This window comes from Zootoca vivipara, chromosome 1 (genome assembly GCF_965207765.1).
Source record: "Zootoca vivipara chromosome 1, rZooViv2.hap1.1, whole genome shotgun sequence".
NCBI lineage: Eukaryota > Metazoa > Chordata > Lepidosauria > Squamata > Lacertidae > Zootoca > Zootoca vivipara.
The window spans coordinates 79,574,485-79,594,321 of NC_142582.1; the positions used below are offsets into that span (position 1 = coordinate 79,574,485).

The window sequence follows — 19,837 nt, forward strand, 5'->3', positions numbered from 1 at the left end:
GAGTCCCATGGACTGCAAGAAGATCAAACCTATCCATTCTGAAGGAAATCAGCCCTGAGTGCTCACTGGAAGGACAGATCCTGAAGCTGAGGCTCCAATACTTTGGCCACCTCATGAGAAGAGAAGATGCCCTGGAAAAGACCCTGATGCTGGGAAAGATGGAGGGCACAAGGAGAAGGGGATGACAGAGGGCGAGATGGCTGGACAGTGTTCTCGAAGCTACCAACATGAGTCTGACCAAACTGCGGGAGGCAGTGAAAGACAGGAGTGCTTGGCATGCTCTGGTCCATGGGGTCACAAAGAGTCAGACATGACTAAACGACTAAACAACAACAACAAAAGGTAGCATCCATGTGCACAATAGCACACTTGAGGTCTTCCCCGGTGCTCACAAAGCAAACCATGATCTGTAACCCAAGAACAAACCTTGGGTACAGCTCATGGTTTGCCGATAGACAGAAACCAGAGTCTGGGGTTCAAACCAAGGCTTAGCTCCCAGCATCCTCTACAGGAGGCTGCAGGCTCACACTAAGTCATGATTTGGATTAGCATTACAGTACCGGTATGTGCAAACAGGGCCTGTGTGCAATGGTGAAAGGAACATTAGAAAGAAGGAGAGGTAAAGTTGCAAAACAATTAAAATGGCTGTGCCATTAGGTTTTGAGGCAGAAATCTAAGCCTAAATGTAGATGGAGCTGCCATGCAAAAAACCCCACTCATTTCTCACAAGCAATTGCAAATGCACCACATTTGAAAAGATGCTTGTTATAGAACATCGTAGCCTTAGGAAAACACAATGGGCCTCCCGCATTTCAGAACACTGTAGCTCCATTGAGCAAATGCTGCAGCAGTTAATGCCTGTTGCTTCTTCTTTTTTTAGTATTTTCATCTGGCAACCATACCCCAAGAAATCTGTTATCCTCTTTTGTTCACTTCAAAACATGTTATTTCCGGCAATACAGACAACACATTTTAAAACATTTAGGTACCACAAAAACATCTGTCAGCTTAAGAGTTCAAACAGAGGACTCCTCAGGAATGGCAGAGGCCTGCACTAACACCCAAGAGGGGAAGCATCTTGTAAACCTTTTATGAAGGCTCAGCACAGATACAGCTGGGAAGATATTTCTGTGGAGTGCTAGATAATCATGGCAAGAGGGGAAAGGGTAGGAAACTGGCCATATGGGGTTCTTTTAGGCTTTATTTTACTTGCAGACTGCTTGTCATGTTTCCAAGCTTCCACAGTAGGCAAACAGGGATGAGAGCTGCTGGGCTACTGAGATTTAATATGCAGTCAAGTGGCAACATAAATCTAGAGATGCACGGTCCTTCCTTCCCTATCATTGGTCCATTGAGACCATGTAGTAACCAGCTGTTAGGGTCTGTACCATCTGTCTCTATGAAGGATGGGGAACTTGTGATTCTATAGATGTTGATGGACTCCAGTCTGCATTAGCCTCAGCTAGCCTCCAGTGCTCCCTGGAAGGACAGATCGTGAAGCTGAGGCTCCAATACTTTGGCCACCTCATGAGAAGAGAAGAATCCTTGGAAAAGACCCTGATGTTGGGAAAGATTGAGGGCACTAGGAGAAGGGGACGACAGAGGACAAGATGGTTGGACAGTGTTCTCGAAGCTACGAACATGAGTTTGACCAAACTGCGGGAGGCAGTGCAAGACAGGAGTGCCTGGCGTGCTATGGTCCGTGGGGTCACGAAGAGTCGGACACGACTAAACGACAACAAAGCATGGCCAATGATGAGGGACGATGGGAAATGCAGACCAAGAACATCTGGAGAGCCAGAGATTTCTCATCCCTGATCTACAATCTGCCATCTACTCATAAGGAGATTATAGCTTTAAAAAGCCCCAATTCATGTGTTCAACTGAGTTGGTAGAGATACAACTTACAGAAAAAGGCAGGCTTGTTGAAGCAGGCTTGCCGGTCAAGCACAGTACTTCCTTGCATGTGCCAAGAAAGTGGGATTCTCAAGTAGATTCAGGGCAGTAGCAACTAGGGCTCCTCAAGATGTAGATGGGATCAGAAGAGAGGAACATAGATATGACACCAATGCAGATGGTTAACACATAGGAACCAATACACATGTATCCAAGAAGCTCCTATGGCTAACAGCCAGAATATCTGGAAAACCAATGGAAAACAATAGCCAACATAAAGATATCATACCAGGCAACTTTTGACAAGCTGGACACCAGGGTGCATGAGGAAGTAAGCCTAGAACATATAAGGAGGGTCAACTGGTAGGCAAGTTAGCAGTAAACTCAAGAACACTGTGTGTATACAGTATTATCCAGGTGAGAACTGGATACCTCAAACCAAAGGCCATCAAGACTAACATGTCTTAGTTAATGGAGATAGTATCAGACCTCCCCTTCAATAGGACCTATCCATTAGCTACCATGAGAGCATAAGACATAATAGGAGGATACCGGTAGAAGGAGGATAGAAGGGAGCTTGGTGACAATGCAGACAATTTTGAGGCTTCAAAAAGCCTTGGTTTATGACCTGCCATCCCTAATATATTCTGGGAGAATGTGTTCATATGATAAGGAAGCTGTCTGTAATAGCCAATGGGTAGAACTGCAAAAGCTATTTTTCACAAGCTATGATAGTAATTGTTGAACTGGCCCTTGAGCTATGGAAGATAAAAGGCAGCAATGTATAAAAGATCAAGATAAATACCCACAAAAAGCTTTTAATAGCCCAATTAAAATCACAATGTTCTTCTTCTAGACCAGATCACTAACTACTCCTTAACTCACACTCAAAAGCATTGGATGTTTACAGATCATTCCTTCATCCTTAACCCACCCACCCCCCACCCTCATCTCCAACCAAAATGAAGCCTAATAACATCCAAGAAAGTTAAATTTGGGTTTTTTTTTCATCTGCTCACATTCATCGTTTGTAAACACATTGCTTCTTCTCTTCATTCTGTTTTCTCCCTCTCATATACTTACTAGTGCTTCACCTCTGATGTCTAAACTGTGAGCTCTCCCTTCCCACCATGTTATACTGTAACACAAGTGGTGGGCAACCTCAGGCCCAGGGACCAAAATCAGCCCTCTAAGCCTCTTATCCAGCTTTTGGGACTCTTCCCAGCCATATACCCCTCTCCAGGCCACATGTCTCCTTTGCACCCTCCTTGAATGTTTCTGCCTGGCTGGAACATGTTTTTGAGCTCCAGTAATGCCTCTCACTTGTATGGATGGAGGATAAAGAGGTAGGGATAGGGTGTGTGTGTGTGTGTGTGTGTGTGTAGAAACTAGCGTACTGTAGAATGGTAAAATTTACAATGATTGTTCCGCTTACTTTTGCTTCTCCCTCAGCCATAACTGGTGTGCAGATTCATGTGAAGTGAATGCAACCCTTCAGCTGAGAAGGATTCCCCACTCCTGATGTAAAGGGAATTGCAACAGTAACAATAACCCCAATACTGACATTAAGCAGGCAGTCACAACACTTTGCGATGCGACTCCCATTCATTTTAAGAACTTACATACTGCTTAATGTAACATCTACCCCTCATTTCCCTCTACAGCTCATGCAGAAACCGTCTTCTTGATCCTTGGACCCACTATTGGTCTCCTCCTCTCAATCTGTAGGAGCCCGTCCTTGCATGCAGGGGACCACCTGATCTCACTGAGGGTTTGAGACCCATCGGCTACCCTCACCTGGTTTAGCCGGCCAGTCAAAGCCTTTTCCCAGGGTGTGGCTGCTGTCACATGCCTGCTGCTTCTACCGGTAGGAGCCACAGGTGAGAGCCAAGTGCAGGGTGGGGACCCAAGGTGGACAAACCACTCCAGAAGGAGCAAGAGGTACTACCCTCTCCTAACAACCCCCTGGGAGGAGTATATCCCCCAAAATGCAATGGCTGAAGAGGCACAAACATATATTTCATTATAAGTAGCAAATTAAGCAACTGCCCAAGCATCTTTGATACAGGCGCAATTTTGGCACACCTCTGACTGGCAAATCTGCTTCATGACATATGAGGCACTGTGCAGATGCCAAGTTGTTTTTCTTAAGTTTTGTTTGATTTCCTGATGCTATTGGCTCCACTGTAACATCAGGGCAAGTCACGCACCAGCAATCGCCATGGGATGTTTTCATGTTCAAGTAATCTGAAGCAGAGCAGAGTTGCTGTAGCAATTTTGCAAACTAGGCGTTTAATTATGAGCCGAACTAAATTCAGTCAGCGCTGAATCCATTTCGGGCTACCATAAAGGGAAATGTTATAATCTCAGATCATGTAATGCTGGGTTTGCCATTGAAATTAACTTTCTAGCTATAGAAGAGCTGAACGTTTGACCAAAACATGAAGTTATGACTGCCGTCTCAGATGTCAATGGACATACTACCTGCCCAATTGGCAACACAACTTTTCTGCTATAAACTACCTCTTTGAAACACACTTGCTGCTTGAGGCAACAAATCTCCAACAATGTAAACATTTAGAACCCTTATTGATCAATACATATACTGTACTGTATATTTAGCCCATGCAAACATACAGAAGTATTATCTATTGCAGCCTTTGTGAATCTGACGACCTCCAAATGTTTTGGACCACGACTCCCATCAACCTCTGCAAGTGCGGCTGTTGATGGGTGTTGTAATCCAGAACACCTGGTTGGCAATGGCTGATCTACGGGTACAACTCTCTGGTAACTAGCCCTTACTCTCAGTTACTTGGAAGTAACTCACTGAACTCAGTGAATAAAGGAGTTGTGGAAATGGCCAGTTAACAATTTCCTTCACCTTTTTGGCCATGGTTCATCTCCTTTGTCCTCTGGAACACAGGCTTGGAAACCAAGCTTTGGGGGCCCAGCGAACAGCCTGATCAGAAACAATGTGCTATAGTAGGCTACTTGCTGCAAATTGAGGCTTAAACAAATCTGCATTAAAAAGAAAAGAAAAAACTTCCTTTTTGGAATGGCAAATCCTAGTTTTCAAGGCACCCTGAAGCCAAGAAAGAGAACCAGCCAATTTGCTTCTTTCCTTTATCTCCTCTTAGTACAATAGTGGGAAAAAGAAAACATTCTCTCGACTTCAAAGAGCTTCTGCTGCTTTGTGCTGCTTGAGGCTCCGCTCCCAAAGAACATGCCTGGCTTTTCAACCGGGTACAGAAACGCGCGCGCATTTCCCCCCTTCTAAACACAAGAGGAAATCTCTCTTTTTATTATTTTTATATTTATATAAAAGAGAGGTCATAATGAATCACATATGAGGAAATCCCTTTTCAAACCACCATGGCTTGGCCGCGCTCGCGCCAGCCCCTCAAGAGCAGAGGAGCAAAAGCATCGCCGCTTTAAGTGACTCAGGAAGTTAAACACGCGCATGCACACACACACTCACAAGGGCCCTGCGCTCCAGAAGCAAAACTAGCGCGCTTGATTCGGAATAAAGCGGGGGGGGGGGGGCTGAACCAAGGGGTGCCGTTAAGAAAAAACACTGGGAGGGATTTTTTTGGTGTGTGTGAGATCTTAGCCCAAAGTTGCTAAGAAGCTGGCAGGAAATAAACAAGGACCCGAAAGAAAGGTGGCTTTTGCCAACGAAAGCAAAACAGCAGCGCAGAGCTCAGTCTCCAAGGCTGGACAGTTGTCGCGGGAGGTGAGTGAGCGAGCTCCGCTTTGCAGGCGACGAGGCGGCCCGGGCATCCTGGTCTTCCCCGCCTGCTTGCTCCCTTCCAGCACCGGCCAGCACTTCGGCCGGCGATGGCTTCCGAGAGGAAAGCGAGCGGCGACGAGTGCTTCCAAGATGGCACCTGCGACGTGTGCGAGCCCGACGAGGCGCAGAGGGCCGTGCAGGCCTGCGAGGACTGCGGCTTCTCCTTCTGCGGGCCTCACGCCCAGGAGCACAACCGCAAGTACGGCGCCCACCGGACGGCTTGCGTGGCCGCTGCGGAGCCACCGGGCGGGGAGGCCGCGGAGCCGGAGCGGGTCCCCGGAGTCGGAGAAGGGGAGCGCAAGACGGAGCGCAGGAAGTGCGAGGAGCACGGCGAAGACCTCAGCTTGTACTGCAAGGAGCACGAGAAGATCATCTGCGTGCTGTGCGCCGTGTCGGGCTCCCACCGGCAGCATGAGATCATCACACTCAACGACGCCTACGAAGCCGCCCGGGTAAGGATCCTGAGCAGGCGCTAGTTGGGCTAGGATCGCGTGGTGCCCGAAAGCCAGCGGCGCCCCTTTGGTTTGGATGCAGGCAGCATGGCACCCAGGGAAGCGCACTTGTTAAAGGGCTGCGAGCGGGGACCACTTCGGAAGGCGCGTTCATAAGCGCACTGGGAAGTTTGGCTGCTGGAAGGGTTTATCAGGTGTCCGTTCTTCTGGGTAGCAGAATTCACCAGTCCCACCCCTCTGACTGGGTGCTGTGGCTTGTGCACCCTTTCCCTGCCGCTTCGGAGAGTCACGGGAGCTTTCGTCCAGCTGCAGAGGAAGGACGGGGGCCGACGGAAAGGGATGTGGCAGAAGTGGAGGCGGGGCAAGGAAGTCTGATGGCCCGTTTCTCCTTTTAAGAAATAGGCTCTAAAAGTGCTTCCCCCGGCCGATGAAGCAGAAAGTACTTTCAGACTCCTTGTTAGCGACTTTCTGTTTACCAGAAGGTTGTTGAATGCATATTTTCTGTGGTGCTATGGTCAGAAAGAACCAGAGCTAATTGGTTAATTACCTTTCGCTCCCTGCAGTAAGCAGACTTTATGATTGCAATGGTTCTCCTCAACAAGACCATTGATGGCACAGTGGGAGCCCTGAGGATCATGACCTGCAGGGATTGAGTGATTATTTAATTTCTGTACCACTTAATATATTTAAAAACATTAAGCGGTGTACAAAAAACTGAAACAACAATACAGGCCTTGCAGCACAATACTTTGCAGGTCTAATTTTAGTAGAGCACCTTGAGTTTATTGGACCTTACTCCCAAGTGTGTATAGGATTGCAGCCTCAGACTGCAAGCCTTAATCCTCAATTATTATAAAGTAGCTCTAAGTCTAAGGAGTTGACCAGAACTATGTAGTGGAAGAAGTTTGAGGGAATCTCCTTGAGTAAGGAATCTGGGTTAACTTTGTTGTAAAGAATCATGCCTATAGAGCCAGGGGGAAGTGGTACAGTATACTTCTGCTAAGGTTACCATCCTTCCTGAAAGAGACTATCTGCATTTCACATTGCTGTGATAGGAAAAAATTCAATGGGAACAGCTCATCCCACAACTGAATTCTATCTCATGTTGATGGAGAAGTGCACATGTTGATTTTCTGCCCATCAAGCAGCTGAGAACGGCATGTCAATTTAGGGGGCGGGGAAGGTGGTTTCGGAATTGGCTTTATGCAGCTGTCACCACTGGAAATCTGGATTAAAATGTATCCCTTGCTGTTGCTTTCCCTGTGTTTGGAACTTGCTTGCTGCCTGACAACCATGTATGTTGCTATTGCAATCCCTGCTCCTTGTTTTTGCCAAATACAATGGTATTTGGGAATGAGAACATAAGAGCTCAGTGGTACATTTACCCTAGTGTCCCATTTCCTGCAGTGATTATCCTGTTGCCTTCCAACAGGGTGTGAAGGCAATAGTTCTCACTAGCTGTTAAGTGTACACCACCATAGGAACCTTGTGCACATGTGCTATGTGCTCACATGCAGCTCCCTCGAATGAGCAGGGAAACAAATCAAGAAGCTGCACTTAACCATAGCTTCCTGTTGCATGCAAACTGGGAACTGTAGTCAATGGCTTCTAAACAAGCCAGGATTTATAAGCCAATTTTAACACATCACGTCCTTATCCTGGCTTGTTGGCAACATCTGACCTATTGTTTACTGAATTTCTATTGACTGTGTAGTACATGGATAGGCAAAAAAAGGCCCGAGGCCCAGGTCCAGCCCAATCGCCTTCTAAATCCGGTTTGTAGGTCCAACCCCCCCCCCAAATTATAGTCTGGCCCCCCACAAGGTCTGAGGGACAGTGGACCAGCCCCCTGCTGAAAAAGTTTGCTGACCCCTGGTGTAGTATGTAGCCATTCTCTTGCTGAATGTGTCTATTTCCTCTTGTTCAGGCAGGAAACAGAGACTGAGAAGCCAGCATTGCCATAGTCTGCTGTTACAGAATATCCCATGCAAACCAAAGAACAGCTGATACATCTAATTTTAGGCTTTCTGTCAAACATAGGCAGTTTGTTTTTGGGCGATCCCTAGAAAAAAGTAGCTGTTCACAGAACTGTAGGAGGTGTTTCAATGATGGTGTTAACTTTTCCAGCTGCCAAAATAGATTTGGGGGAGGAGGTATTCTGCAGGCTTGCAACTTCCAGTGAGAAACAGACTCCTCTTGTTCTTGGTATGCTTTTAAAAGGACTCAGTGCATATAGATGGGGGTGGGGGATGTGGGACTTATTTTAACTTCCAGCATCTTTACTGTGTGCCCACAGAATACTGTGCCTTACAGTTCTTTTTTTAAAACAACAACAACAACAACAACAACTTTTGTTTATTTCTGGATGAAATATTTCATTTCCCTCAATATATTCCGGGAGACAGTGGGAAAAGTGGGCATCTAGAGGATTGGTCAGATTGATACTTGTATAACACACAAAACTGATGAACAGGTTTTAAGAAGCATTGCCAGTTTGGTGTGTAAGGTCTCCTGTGATCATTCTTTCAAAGCTTTGCAGCTTTGCCCATTTCCTCTCCTTTTCCTTATGTGGAAACTGAAGGGAGGGGGAAGTAATATGCAAACCATTCCTCAGCATCCTTTGTGGCTGATAAATAAGAGGAGGACTATGTAGTTGGCCATGTGGGCAATTGCACTGCACTTCTCACTGTCAAGCTGCTACCGGTAGTAACAATTTGTGTATTGGCAGTGGCCCTGTTTGTACACATAAGAGTAAGCCACTGTTCCAAACAAACTATGGGTTACCGCAAACAATTTTTCTTCTGTTTGCTTGAAGAGGAGCAAGCCATGAGTGCTGGCTTGCTTGTAATGCAAAGTTAGTTTTGATGTTTGTTTTCCACCTCATTCATGATAACACCAGTGATCTATGGCTTATACGATGATGTTATATGAAAATAGGCCACTGTGTGTAGTGAGTGGATTTAAATGTGACAAGGCATGCATTGAAAATTTGCACAAGAAATGCCCTTTTGCTTCTTCTGTATAAATTGGCTTCTGGAGAGACACTTCATGAGTAAATTGGAAAGAAGTGGTGGAATGAAATGTACTTAACATTGTATGTAGGGAGATGATGATGATGACGACGACTTTTAATTCATCAGTGGGTTGGGAAGACATATCCCTTTAAGTAGTAAACTTGAGAAGAATTGTTCTCTGTTTCAACTAAGTTCTCTGCACTGTACTGATTTCTTTTTGGGAGTTATTTTACACAAAGGAACATTTTTTAAAATTGTGATTCTCTACCTGCAGTCTGAAGTGGCACAGCTCATTCCACCATCTTATTTCTGTTCTGCTGCCTCTTAAGAGGTGCTTGTCATGCAACATTTAGAAGACATGGGCTACCTTCCACAAGTCTGCAAATCAGAGTATCATGTCTGAGTGCTGTGTAGAACAAGTTTTGATGTTCAGACAATAATAAACTGGAAATGGAACATCAGTTCCACAAGGCTGGCTGGGAATAAGTTGTGCATATTATTTAGACAAGAGATTCTCATATCTGTAGACACATGGAAAACCTACTGACATACAACTCTGCCTAATCTGGATATATATATTGTATGCTTATATGGCCATGTGACATTGCCATAGTCCTCACTCTTAGTATAGCTCAATCTTGAATTTCCCTCCTGATTATGCAAGCAGATTCAGTGTTAACCGAATAAAGGGTTGGATAAGGTAGAAAAGAACCATAGAATTGGAAGGGGCCACAAGAGGCATCTAGTCCAACTCCCTGAAATGCAGGAATCTTTCCCCCAACACAGGGATCGAACTCACAGCCTTGAGAGTAAGCGTCTCATGCTCTACTGACTGAGCTAATGAAGTTTCTCTGTGTAATATTGAGGTCATCACAATCAGGATGCAAGATTTTCTTGAAACAGCTTTAACTTCTGATGAAATAAGTTCCCTTGCTAGTTTGAACTTCTTATTTCAATAACTTTGTTTCTCTTCCTCCTCATCCTTACCCCTTGCTGTGGAGGGGGGGGGGGACAATGTTTGAAGTGTTTCACAGACATTATTTCAGTAACCCTTATAACAATGCTGTAAGCCAAGTCAATATTGTTCTGGTATGGCAGATGAGGAGCCTATTAAGAAAACATTTATTAGCCTAAGGCCAGCTACCATGACTAAGGTAGGTTTTGAACCAAGAATGACTTGGCCCATGCACCTAAGACTATATCGTAGAGCAGCTCTCATTTAATCCTCACAGTTGGTTTTGGTTTATACAACCTTTATTTCCAAGATGCTCTCTTTGGGGCCAGAAATGATGTAAGATTACTGAATTTAATTTTTCTAAAACACCTGAACATGTAAGCCTGCACAACCAAATGTTTAGACTTGGATCTTTCCAAATGTTGAACATATGAAGCCGATTTTATTTTTACTGGCTACGATGCATGAGTTAGCCCATACATAGGAGTGTATTTAAGTATTGCCTCACAGTCACAGGCAGCTAGTTTTTCGAAGCCTGCAGGCACCTTCCTGGGGACATGGATGTGGGAGTGATTGCATTTGTCATTGTTGGAAAATGCTGAGGAAGTGTATCCAAATTGTGTATAACTACAGAAAGTGTATTTCATTGGGAGCAGCCCAGTATAAATAGATCTTGGATGAAGTGTTTGCCGTGATGTAGTGGAATTGGAAGGCTGCCAGAATTCAAAACTGGTGACTATTTAGGCACCAAAACAACAATTTGCAAAGTGTCCTGTTCTTATTGTGTTTGGACATCACAAACCATGGTTTCTCATGAATGGAACAAGCCTATCCTCTTGGAATGCCCGCATGCTCTCCTTTTTCTCCCTGGTGTAACTGATGAGGAGTTCAAAAGCTTTTGCTTCTGATTTTGGTTAACAGCAGCCTAATGCAAGGGTGGGGAACCTCAGGCCTACAAGTCTGAATGTGGTTCTCCAGGCCTCTCTGTCCAGCCCTTGAGACTCTTTTGAAACCACAACCCCTCACCAGCACTGGTCCACACTCTTTGAGAGTGCTTTTGCCTGGCTGAAAGTGCCCTTGGACTGTGGTAACACCTCTTGTTTGCCTGGATGGAAGATAGAGGGGTGTGTGTTTGTGTGTGTAGAACCTCTGGCTTTCGTGTGGCTGGGGTCAGTGTTAGATATACAAGCTAGGTGCCGAATGGCTCCTTAAACCAGGGTTACAGTAGCCAAAACAGAATATCTAGTTGCCATTTTGGGGCCAGATAGCTCAAAAGTTGTATTTTTCATTACAACCTTTTGGTTCCTATAATTCATTATGATTGTGTAGATAAAATATAACAGATAGAATTCTTCAGGATGGGATATATTAGTGTGTGCCCCCCAGGAATGCACCTCCAGATGGTGGAGACGTCAGGCGCCATCCGGGCGCCCTGGCAACTTCACTTCGTCTCAGGTGGCCAATAGGTGCAAAATGCACCTTGCGCCTGGCTAAATTCAAATGCTTGCTGGAGTGTAACCTCCTGCACAAAGTCACGTCCATTGCTCCAGTCTATTTTGCTTCAAGCTCTGCCCACTTTTGCTTCTCAGCACATGGTCTCCAGAATATTGCATATGAGGGAAGGCAGCCCTTAGGCTTGAAGAGCTTTCTCACCCTTTGTTTACTGTTATGTCCAAACCCTAAACTTGGATTAATCTGTGCCTAGTGAAAGCCAGCTTTGTAAGTCGTGGTTTGAAGCTGGCTTGTTTCAACAAACCAACCTTAAAACTAACCACAGCTTGCTGGAAGTCAGACAATACAGCAGGGTGTGACTAATAGAATATGGAAGTGAAAGCTTCTGAACAGCTCCTCAGCTGTATTGGAGGGGTGAAGAGGGAACAAGGGGAGGCAACTCTAATCTTGTTCTATCATGATAAAACATTGGTTTTGCACAGGCATCCCCAAACTGCAGCCCTCCAGATGTTTTGGGACTACAACTCTCAACATCCCTAGCTAACAGGACCAGTGGTCAGGGATGATGGGAACTGTAGTCCAAAACATCTGGAGGGCCGAAGTTTGGGGATGCCTGGTTTAGCATGACATCCATATGTAAACGCTGAAAAGTCCAAAATATCTTTCAGGAGCTAATGCTGGATCTTTTAAGTTTTGGTTGACAAATACTGAGGATAAAATTCAAAATATCTCAGGCAATCAGAAAAAGTTATTGTCTAAACTGTAAGTCATGTTAGGAAGGACAGAAAAATACTAAATAGTCCAAGTGTGCCTCTCTGAATTGCTTGTTTCACTACTGATGCCTCCCCGTCCCTTAGCTATGAGCTGCGATTTAGTTTTGGAGAGAGAATAGTTCAAGCAAAAGTAACAAATATTCCCGGGATTCTGCAAGTGCTTTGTGCTTTGGGCCTTTCTTGAAGTGTGAACTCTTGATTACTTCCTTAATTAGTTCTTTCCGTCTGCTCCATCTTACAATTGGAAGCACAGAAGTGCAGGATTAAATTATCAGACGGCCAATACCAATTACAGAAAATAAATGAAACATGGAGCCAGGTCACCATTGCCCAGCATATTCTGCGCTCGGCCTTTACGCTGAAGGGTACTGAGTCACCCCTTGCAGATGGCTGCCTTCTTGACTTCAGTGAGAGATGAAAAATACTGAGCATCTAACAGGATTTGAGCCTGCTTGAAGCTGAGCCATGTGACACCAGCAATGAATGATTTGGCCTGTGCAATTGCATTTAATTTTCATTCCAATAGTTTCCCCAGTGCTCTTGGCAGAGACATTTCTTCTTCGTTGAGACCTCTGCTTGCTTAACCTCAGTCCCAGAAGAATGAGTGAATGTATTCAGGGGCTCATAGCAACTTAGCTAATAGAAAGTGCTGAAAGATTGGTGCTCCCCCTCCCTTCCCCCCTCCAAGCTGTCTTGTGGAAATCCTTGTTGCCTTTGTAGAGTTGAAAAGAGTCTCATGACCGTTGCCCTCTTTGTCTTTCAGAACCGAGAGCATGTGGACCTGAAGGTGGCCATGCTAGATATGGTGGAAAGGTTAAAGTTCAAGTGCGCAGACCCCAAAGTAAGTTAATAAAGTGCCTTTTTTTTGTCTTTTCATTCTCCTTGAGAAAAATGCTTGCTAACGACTATCTGCACGTTACATTAAGATCTAATTAAGCCTGTCAGTCAAATTTTTTTTTGCCAGCTTCGTATGTGCCTAGAGATAAGTAGTCTCTTTCTCTCTTCTCCCCCACCCCGCCTGCCCGCTTTCATTTTATGACTTGAAATGCACAGTCCGTAATTTTCTTCCCTAAACAGCATGTAATTGTGGTTATGATTTTTTATATTATTTATTTATCTCATCCGTATACAGCCCTTCCTCCAAGAAGATTTGCATAGCATTTGCAGCTCAAGCCTATTGTAACTTAGGACACCTTTTCAGACCCAGTGCCTACCTTTAACCCAAACACAGATTTGGGGACCAGTTGATTAGCGTTTAAAACCCATATATTTTCGTTGTGATAGCATTGCTTTTGTTACCCACATTAGGCTGCAAATCAGTAGGCCCATCAGTTGAAAATCAATGTCGCGCTGAGGTACGACATTGGGCCCTCCACCCCAAATCCACCACACCCTTCTTTGCTTCACAGCTGCATAATGCGCTGGAACTTAAAACTTAAAAGGATTTTCTTTTCCATCAATTAGTGAGTGGCAGTCGAAGCTTTTAGAATACATGGAAATGGCCAATCTAACCTATAGAATCCGGGACCAGGACGAAGGAAAGTTCAAATTGCAATGGAGTAAATTCGTTGAATATGCTAAAGTTAATTACAAAGATGTGAGGGACAGGGGATATCGCGAAGTCCCTCCCCTCCTAAGTTCAAGCCAATCCCCGAGCACAGGGGGAAGCAGAGAGAGTTCCGATTCCAGTGGGGAAGCAGGAAGTCGTGTCCGAGGCTCAGGCAAGGTAGAGGAGCCAGGGTCCCAGGTGGGACAGGAAGGGGCGAATAAGGGCGGGAGACCCATCCCCCCAACTCCGGAATTACGCAGAAAGAGGAGGGGAAAGAGGATGGGTCTGCCAAAGCTTTTGTGTTGGAGAAAGACGCGCCAAAAGCCATTAGGAGGTTCTGAAACCGACTGACCACATCACTCCGTGTAAATAGCAATGACTTGAGCACTGTAAATACGCAGCACCAATAAAAGAATAAAATGCAGAGCTGCGTAGCGTCGTTACTCTGAAGTAGTCCACTCCGGCCACTGTGACAGCAACCTCCTAATCCTTTTTGGGCTACTTTGGAGTTGCCGGGATGAGCGTGTCAGAGGCGGAGAAATGGCGGCAGATCGCGGAGCAAGCCCAGCAAGAACTGCAGCAGCTGTCGCTGCAGGCGCAGGGGGAATTGAAGGCAGCTAAAGAGGAGACTAAGAAGGTCCAGGACGACCGGCTACAACTTGCGGAACAGGTGAGAGCGCTTCAGGAAAAAGAGCAGCAATTAAGGGCGGTGGCGGTAGACCTCCAAAACAAGCTGGATGCAGAGAAAAACAAGGCGGGAGGGGCACCCCAAGTCCAAGTGCTGCCAGGAAGGAGAGCCGGGACCCTAGTAAGCAAGTTCAATGGAGACCCGAGGGAATTTCAGGGCTTTGAGACTGAGATTGTGTATGCTCTTGAGCTGCACCACGATGAGTTCCCTGATGATGAGCACAGGGTAGCGTTTATTGTGGAGCACCTTACCGGGGCAGCCAGGGAGTGGCTAAGACCGTTAATTGCAACAAGGAATCCTTGCATGAAGAATGTCAAACTATTTCTAGAAGGTTTGAAAACGATGTATTCGTCCGATAGTCATATGGACCAGACTAAGGAGGAACTTCATAATTTACGCCAAGGAAATATGACAGTTCGCGCGTATTGGGCGAAATTCACCATGCTGGTGCACAGATGGGGGTGGGAACTAGAGTCCCCCCCAATGCAAGCGGCGTTCTACTTGGGGTTGCATGAGGAGGTGAAGGATGAGCTCTCGAGAGGTCCAAAGCCCAGTAATATGGATCAGCTGAGCAAAGCGGCTCTGGCGGTGGGGGTGAGACAGGAATCCCGGTGGAGCGACAAGCAAGCAACGCGCGCAAAGCGGGCTTGGTTCCCACGGTCGCAGGAGAAGCCACTCCCCCAACAACCCTTTCAAGCCACGCCTGGGGCCAGTCAGGACCAGGAACCCATGCAGATTGATAGCGCGCGCGCGCGGGCTTTTCAAACCCCAGCGGCGCCAAGACGCAAGGAGGGAAGGGGTGGGAATTGCTTTCTCTGCAACTCCCCCCAGCATCTCGTCAGAGACTGCCCACATCGCAGGGAGTGGCAAGGAAAGGCGGGAACGGTTGTGCCCTCCCCCACTGAAGCAGCACCACAGCAGGGAAACGGGAAAGCCTGGCTGCAGGAGACAAGGGGCGGCAGCCAGGCACAGTCAGCAGACAACAGCCCCAGCCCACCCACCCGCACAGAGAGGAGCAGAGCCAGCCCACCCCTCCCAGAGCAGGAGTGGTTCTAGAAGTGACGCTCACGCTTCCAAATGGCTATCCCCTGACAGTCCTCGCCCTAATTGACAGTGGGGCGTCAGCGAACTTCTTCTCGAGAAACTTTGCAGAAGAGCACCAGATCCAGCTTCTGCAGCTGGATTTTCCTCTGCACGTGGCAACCATTGACGGCAGAGAGCTGCTGGGAGGGGCCATCACTCATCAAACCCCCCCCATGAGAATGACGGTTGGAAGGCACTCAGAGACACTGGCATTCAACGTCACCACCATCTCAGACCCCCCCATCGTTTTGGGCATGAGCTGGCTGGCGCGCCATGACCCCTCCATAAGTTGGCACCAGAGATGCATCACTTTTGGATCGGACTTTTGCCTGGAACATTGCATGCAGCACCAACCAGGGGAGGGGCCTCCGATAGCCACGGTGGCCACCATGCACGTCAAAGGGGGTGAAGCGATACCCAAGCCGTACTGGGACCTGCAGGAGGTCTTCAGCGAAGCGGAGTCCGACCACCTACCCCCACACAGGCCTTTTGACTGCCAGATCAACCTGGTACCAGGGGCAACTATACCCCCAGCCAAGCTGTACGCCATGTCAGACCAGGAACTGGAAGATCTGCGCCCTTTCATCGACAAGAACCTCAAGCGGGGGTTCATCAGAGAAAGCAAGGCAGCAGGGGGCAGCCCGGTCTTCTGGGTGGACAAGAAAGACACGCAACAGCGCCGTCTTGTGGTGGATTTTAGACGGCTGAATTCGGTGACAGAGCCAGTGGCTTTCCCCATGCCCAGAGTGGATGATCTCCTGACAGCGGCACGCAGGGGCAAGATTTTCACCAAGCTGGACCTGAGGGGGGCGTACAACTTGATCAGGATCCGGGAAGGCGATGAATGGAAAACCACGATGTTCACGCCTCTGGGCTCTTTTGAATATCTGGTGATGCCCTTCGGGTTGCAAGGGGGCTCAGCATGCTTCCAGGCCTTCATGCACCACGTCCTGGGGTCCCTCCTCTTCAGGAAATGCTTGGTCTTCCTGGATGACATCCTTATTTACTCCAACGACCCAGTGCAGCACGTGAAAGATGTCAGGGAGGTGTTGCAGCGCCTGAAGGAGAACCACCTGTATGTGAAGCTGGAGAAGTGCAAGTTTCACACCAAGGAGGTGGACTTCCTGGGCTACAAGCTGTCAGACAAGGGGCTGGCGATGGACAAGGACAAGGTGCAGGCCATCCTGGACTGGCACAGCCCCAGGACTCGCAAAGATGCCCAACGCCTACTAGGCTTCGCCAACTTCTACAGGAAGTTCATCAAGAACTTCTCTCGCGTTACGGCTCCCATCACTGACTGCCTGAGAGGCAAGCAGAAGTTCAGGTGGACACCAGAGGCGCAAGCAGCGTTCGAAAGCCTCAAGAGGGTGTTCGCCTCAGACCAGAACCTGTTCCACGTGGTTCAGGACGCGCCCCTACGCGTGGAGACAGATGCTTCTGATAAAGCTGTGGGCGCCATTTTGTTGCAACTGGACGCCAACAGAGAGTGGAGACCCTGTGCCTTCTTCTCCAGGAAATTGACTCAGCCAGAGCGAAACTACACAGTGTTTGATCGGGAACTTCTGGCGATCCACGCTGCGTTCCAGCACTGGAGACACTTCCTGGTGGGCGCCAAGCACCCCATCCAGGTGTGCACAGACCACAAGAACCTGGAGTTCTGGAGAACTGCCAGGGTGCTCAACCAGCGGCAGATACGGTGGGCAGAGTTCTTCTCGAACTTCAACTTCTCCATACACTACATCCCGGGAGAGCAGAATGTCAGGGCGGATGCCCTCTCCCGCAAGCCAGAGTACATGGAGGAGGAGGCGCCACCGGCACCCAGGCACATTTTCCCCCCGTCAGCATGGTCCTGCGGAGCAGCAGTGGTGAGCGAGGCAGAACTCACAGCACTGACGGCAGCGGATGAATTTGCCAACCGCATCTTCAGAGAACTGAGAGGGGGGGGGAGCAGGCAAAAGACTTTGCAGAACGCAGGGGGCTGCTTTTCTACAAGGGTGCACTGTACCTGCCCACCACCCAGCTTAGACGTACGGTCCTCAAGCAGATGCACGACAACCCAACGGCGGGTCATTTTGGGAGGGACAAAACCACTCACCTAGTCATGAGACACTTCTGGTGGCCAGGGGTGCGGGAAGATGTTCGAGACTATGTACGGGGCTGTGACACCTGCCAGCGGGCAAAGGTGGTCAGAGCAGCACCACCGGGATTGCTGGAGCCCTTAGCCACGCCACACAGGCCGTGGGAAGTGGTGTCCATGGACTTCATCACAGATCTGCCTTCTTCCAGGGGCAAGACCGCAGTGTTGGTGGTGGTGGACCTCATGTCCAAAATGTGCCACTTTATACCGTGTGCCAGGGCGGTCTCGGCAGAAGAGACAGCCAAACTGTTTGTGGATCACGTATTCAGACTGCATGGATTACCCTTAAGGGTTATTTCGGATCGTGGCCGCCAATTTGTTTCCAGGTTCTGGCGGCGGCTCATGAACCTCCTGCAGGTGGAGGTCAGCTTGTCGACGGCTAGACACCCGCAGACCAATGGACAGGCGGAGAGGGTCAACGCCATTCTGCAGCAGTACCTGAGATGCTACGTCAGCCAGAGGCAAACGGACTGGGTGGATCGCCTGCCACTGGCAGAATTTGCCTACAACAATGCGGTGCACGTCTCCACAGGGGTGTCGCCCTTTAAGGCCAATTACGGGCGTGACCTCAGATCTTTCCCTGAGAGGGAGGGGGAGGAGGAGGAGGAGGGCCCACAGGCTGAGGATTGGGCAGAGGAACTGGAGACGGTGCACCAGCAGCTCAGAGAACACTTGGAGAGAGCCAAGGAAGCGTACAAGAGGGGGGCAGATCGCCACAGGCGACCGGGGGAGGTCATTAGGGTGGGGGACAAAGTTTGGTTGTCCTCGGAGGGCCTTCCCATCAGAGGGCGATGCAAAAAGCTGGCGCCCAGAAGGTTGGGCCCCTTCACGGTCACGCAACAGGTCAACCCGGTGGCATACAGGCTGGCACTGCCAGAGGACATGAGGGTGCACCCAGTGTTTCATAGATCGCTGCTGTCGCCGTACAGGGAAAGCAGCAGGCTCCGAGACAGCGAACAAACCCCTGAGGGAGGGGGGGAGAGGGAAGGCAGGGAGCAACTCAATGAGGCCACAGCCATCCTGGATTCAAGGTGGGGGGTGGGGGGCCTGGAGTACCTCATGGCATGGGAGGATGCTCCACCGTCCCAGAATGAATGGGTCCCAGCCACTCAGATACAGGAGGAATTCCTGGTAGAAGAATTTCACACCCTTTTTCCCCATAGACCCAAGCCCTGGCACATGGAAAGGGAGGGGGAGGGGGAGGAAGCACGGGAGAGCAGTTCACCATGGCGCTGGGAAGCGGAGTTTGAGGAACCAGAGGATGAGGTATGGGTGTCACCGAGATCCACCCAGTCAGAGGAAGGAGCAGATTGGCAGAACATTTTTACCCCCACCAGCTCTGACGCCACAGACTTTTTGGGATTCCCGTCCTCCCAGGCGGAAGGGGGGGGCTTGCAGGACTGGGGGGAGGTGTTCACACCAACGGGCTCGGAAAGCACTGAGTTCTTAGGCTTCCAGTCGTCACCGACACCTGGGGGGGACCTGGGGAGGGGTGAAGGAGAGCTTGGGAGGGGGGTGGATGTGAGGGACAGGGGATATCGCGAAGTCCCTCCCCTCCTAAGTTCAAGCCAATCCCCGAGCACAGGGGGAAGCAGAGAGAGTTCCGATTCCAGTGGGGAAGCAGGAAGTCGTGTCCGAGGCTCAGGCAAGGTAGAGGAGCCAGGGTCCCAGGTGGGACAGGAAGGGGCGAATAAGGGCGGGAGACCCATCCCCCCAACTCCGGAATTACGCAGAAAGAGGAGGGGAAAGAGGATGGGTCTGCCAAAGCTTTTGTGTTGGAGAAAGACGCGCCAAAAGCCATTAGGAGGTTCTGAAACCGACTGACCACATCACTCTGTGTAAATAGCAATGACTTGAGCACTGTAAATACGCAGCACCAATAAAAGAATAAAATGCAGAGCTGCGTAGCGTCGTTACTCTGAAGTAGTCCACTCCGGCCACTGTGACAAAAGGTATGAAAACTTTAGTGGTAATAACATAACTCTCATAATGGTTCATATATATTTAATTAGACAATACGATATAAGAGTGAAATAACTTATCAC

The 19,837-nt window shown here is 48.4% G+C and overlaps 1 protein-coding gene across 3 annotated transcripts in view; it reads left to right on the forward strand.

Annotated features, from left to right (window-relative positions):
• Positions 1-5,014: 5,014 nt before the first annotated feature.
• Positions 5,015-19,837, forward strand: part of TRIM44 (TRIM family member 44) — a 102,914-nt gene continuing 88,091 nt past the window's right edge. For all 3 annotated transcript variants that reach the window (XR_015949843.1, XM_035116243.3, XM_060274813.2), the window contains exons 1-2: positions 5,015-6,141; positions 13,099-13,176. Coding sequence is in view for 2 of the 3 variants with exons in the window: in XM_035116243.3 (XP_034972134.3) it covers positions 5,737-6,141; positions 13,099-13,176 (483 nt within the window). In the remaining variant the exon portion in view is untranslated. The remainder of the gene's footprint in view (positions 6,142-13,098; positions 13,177-19,837) is intronic.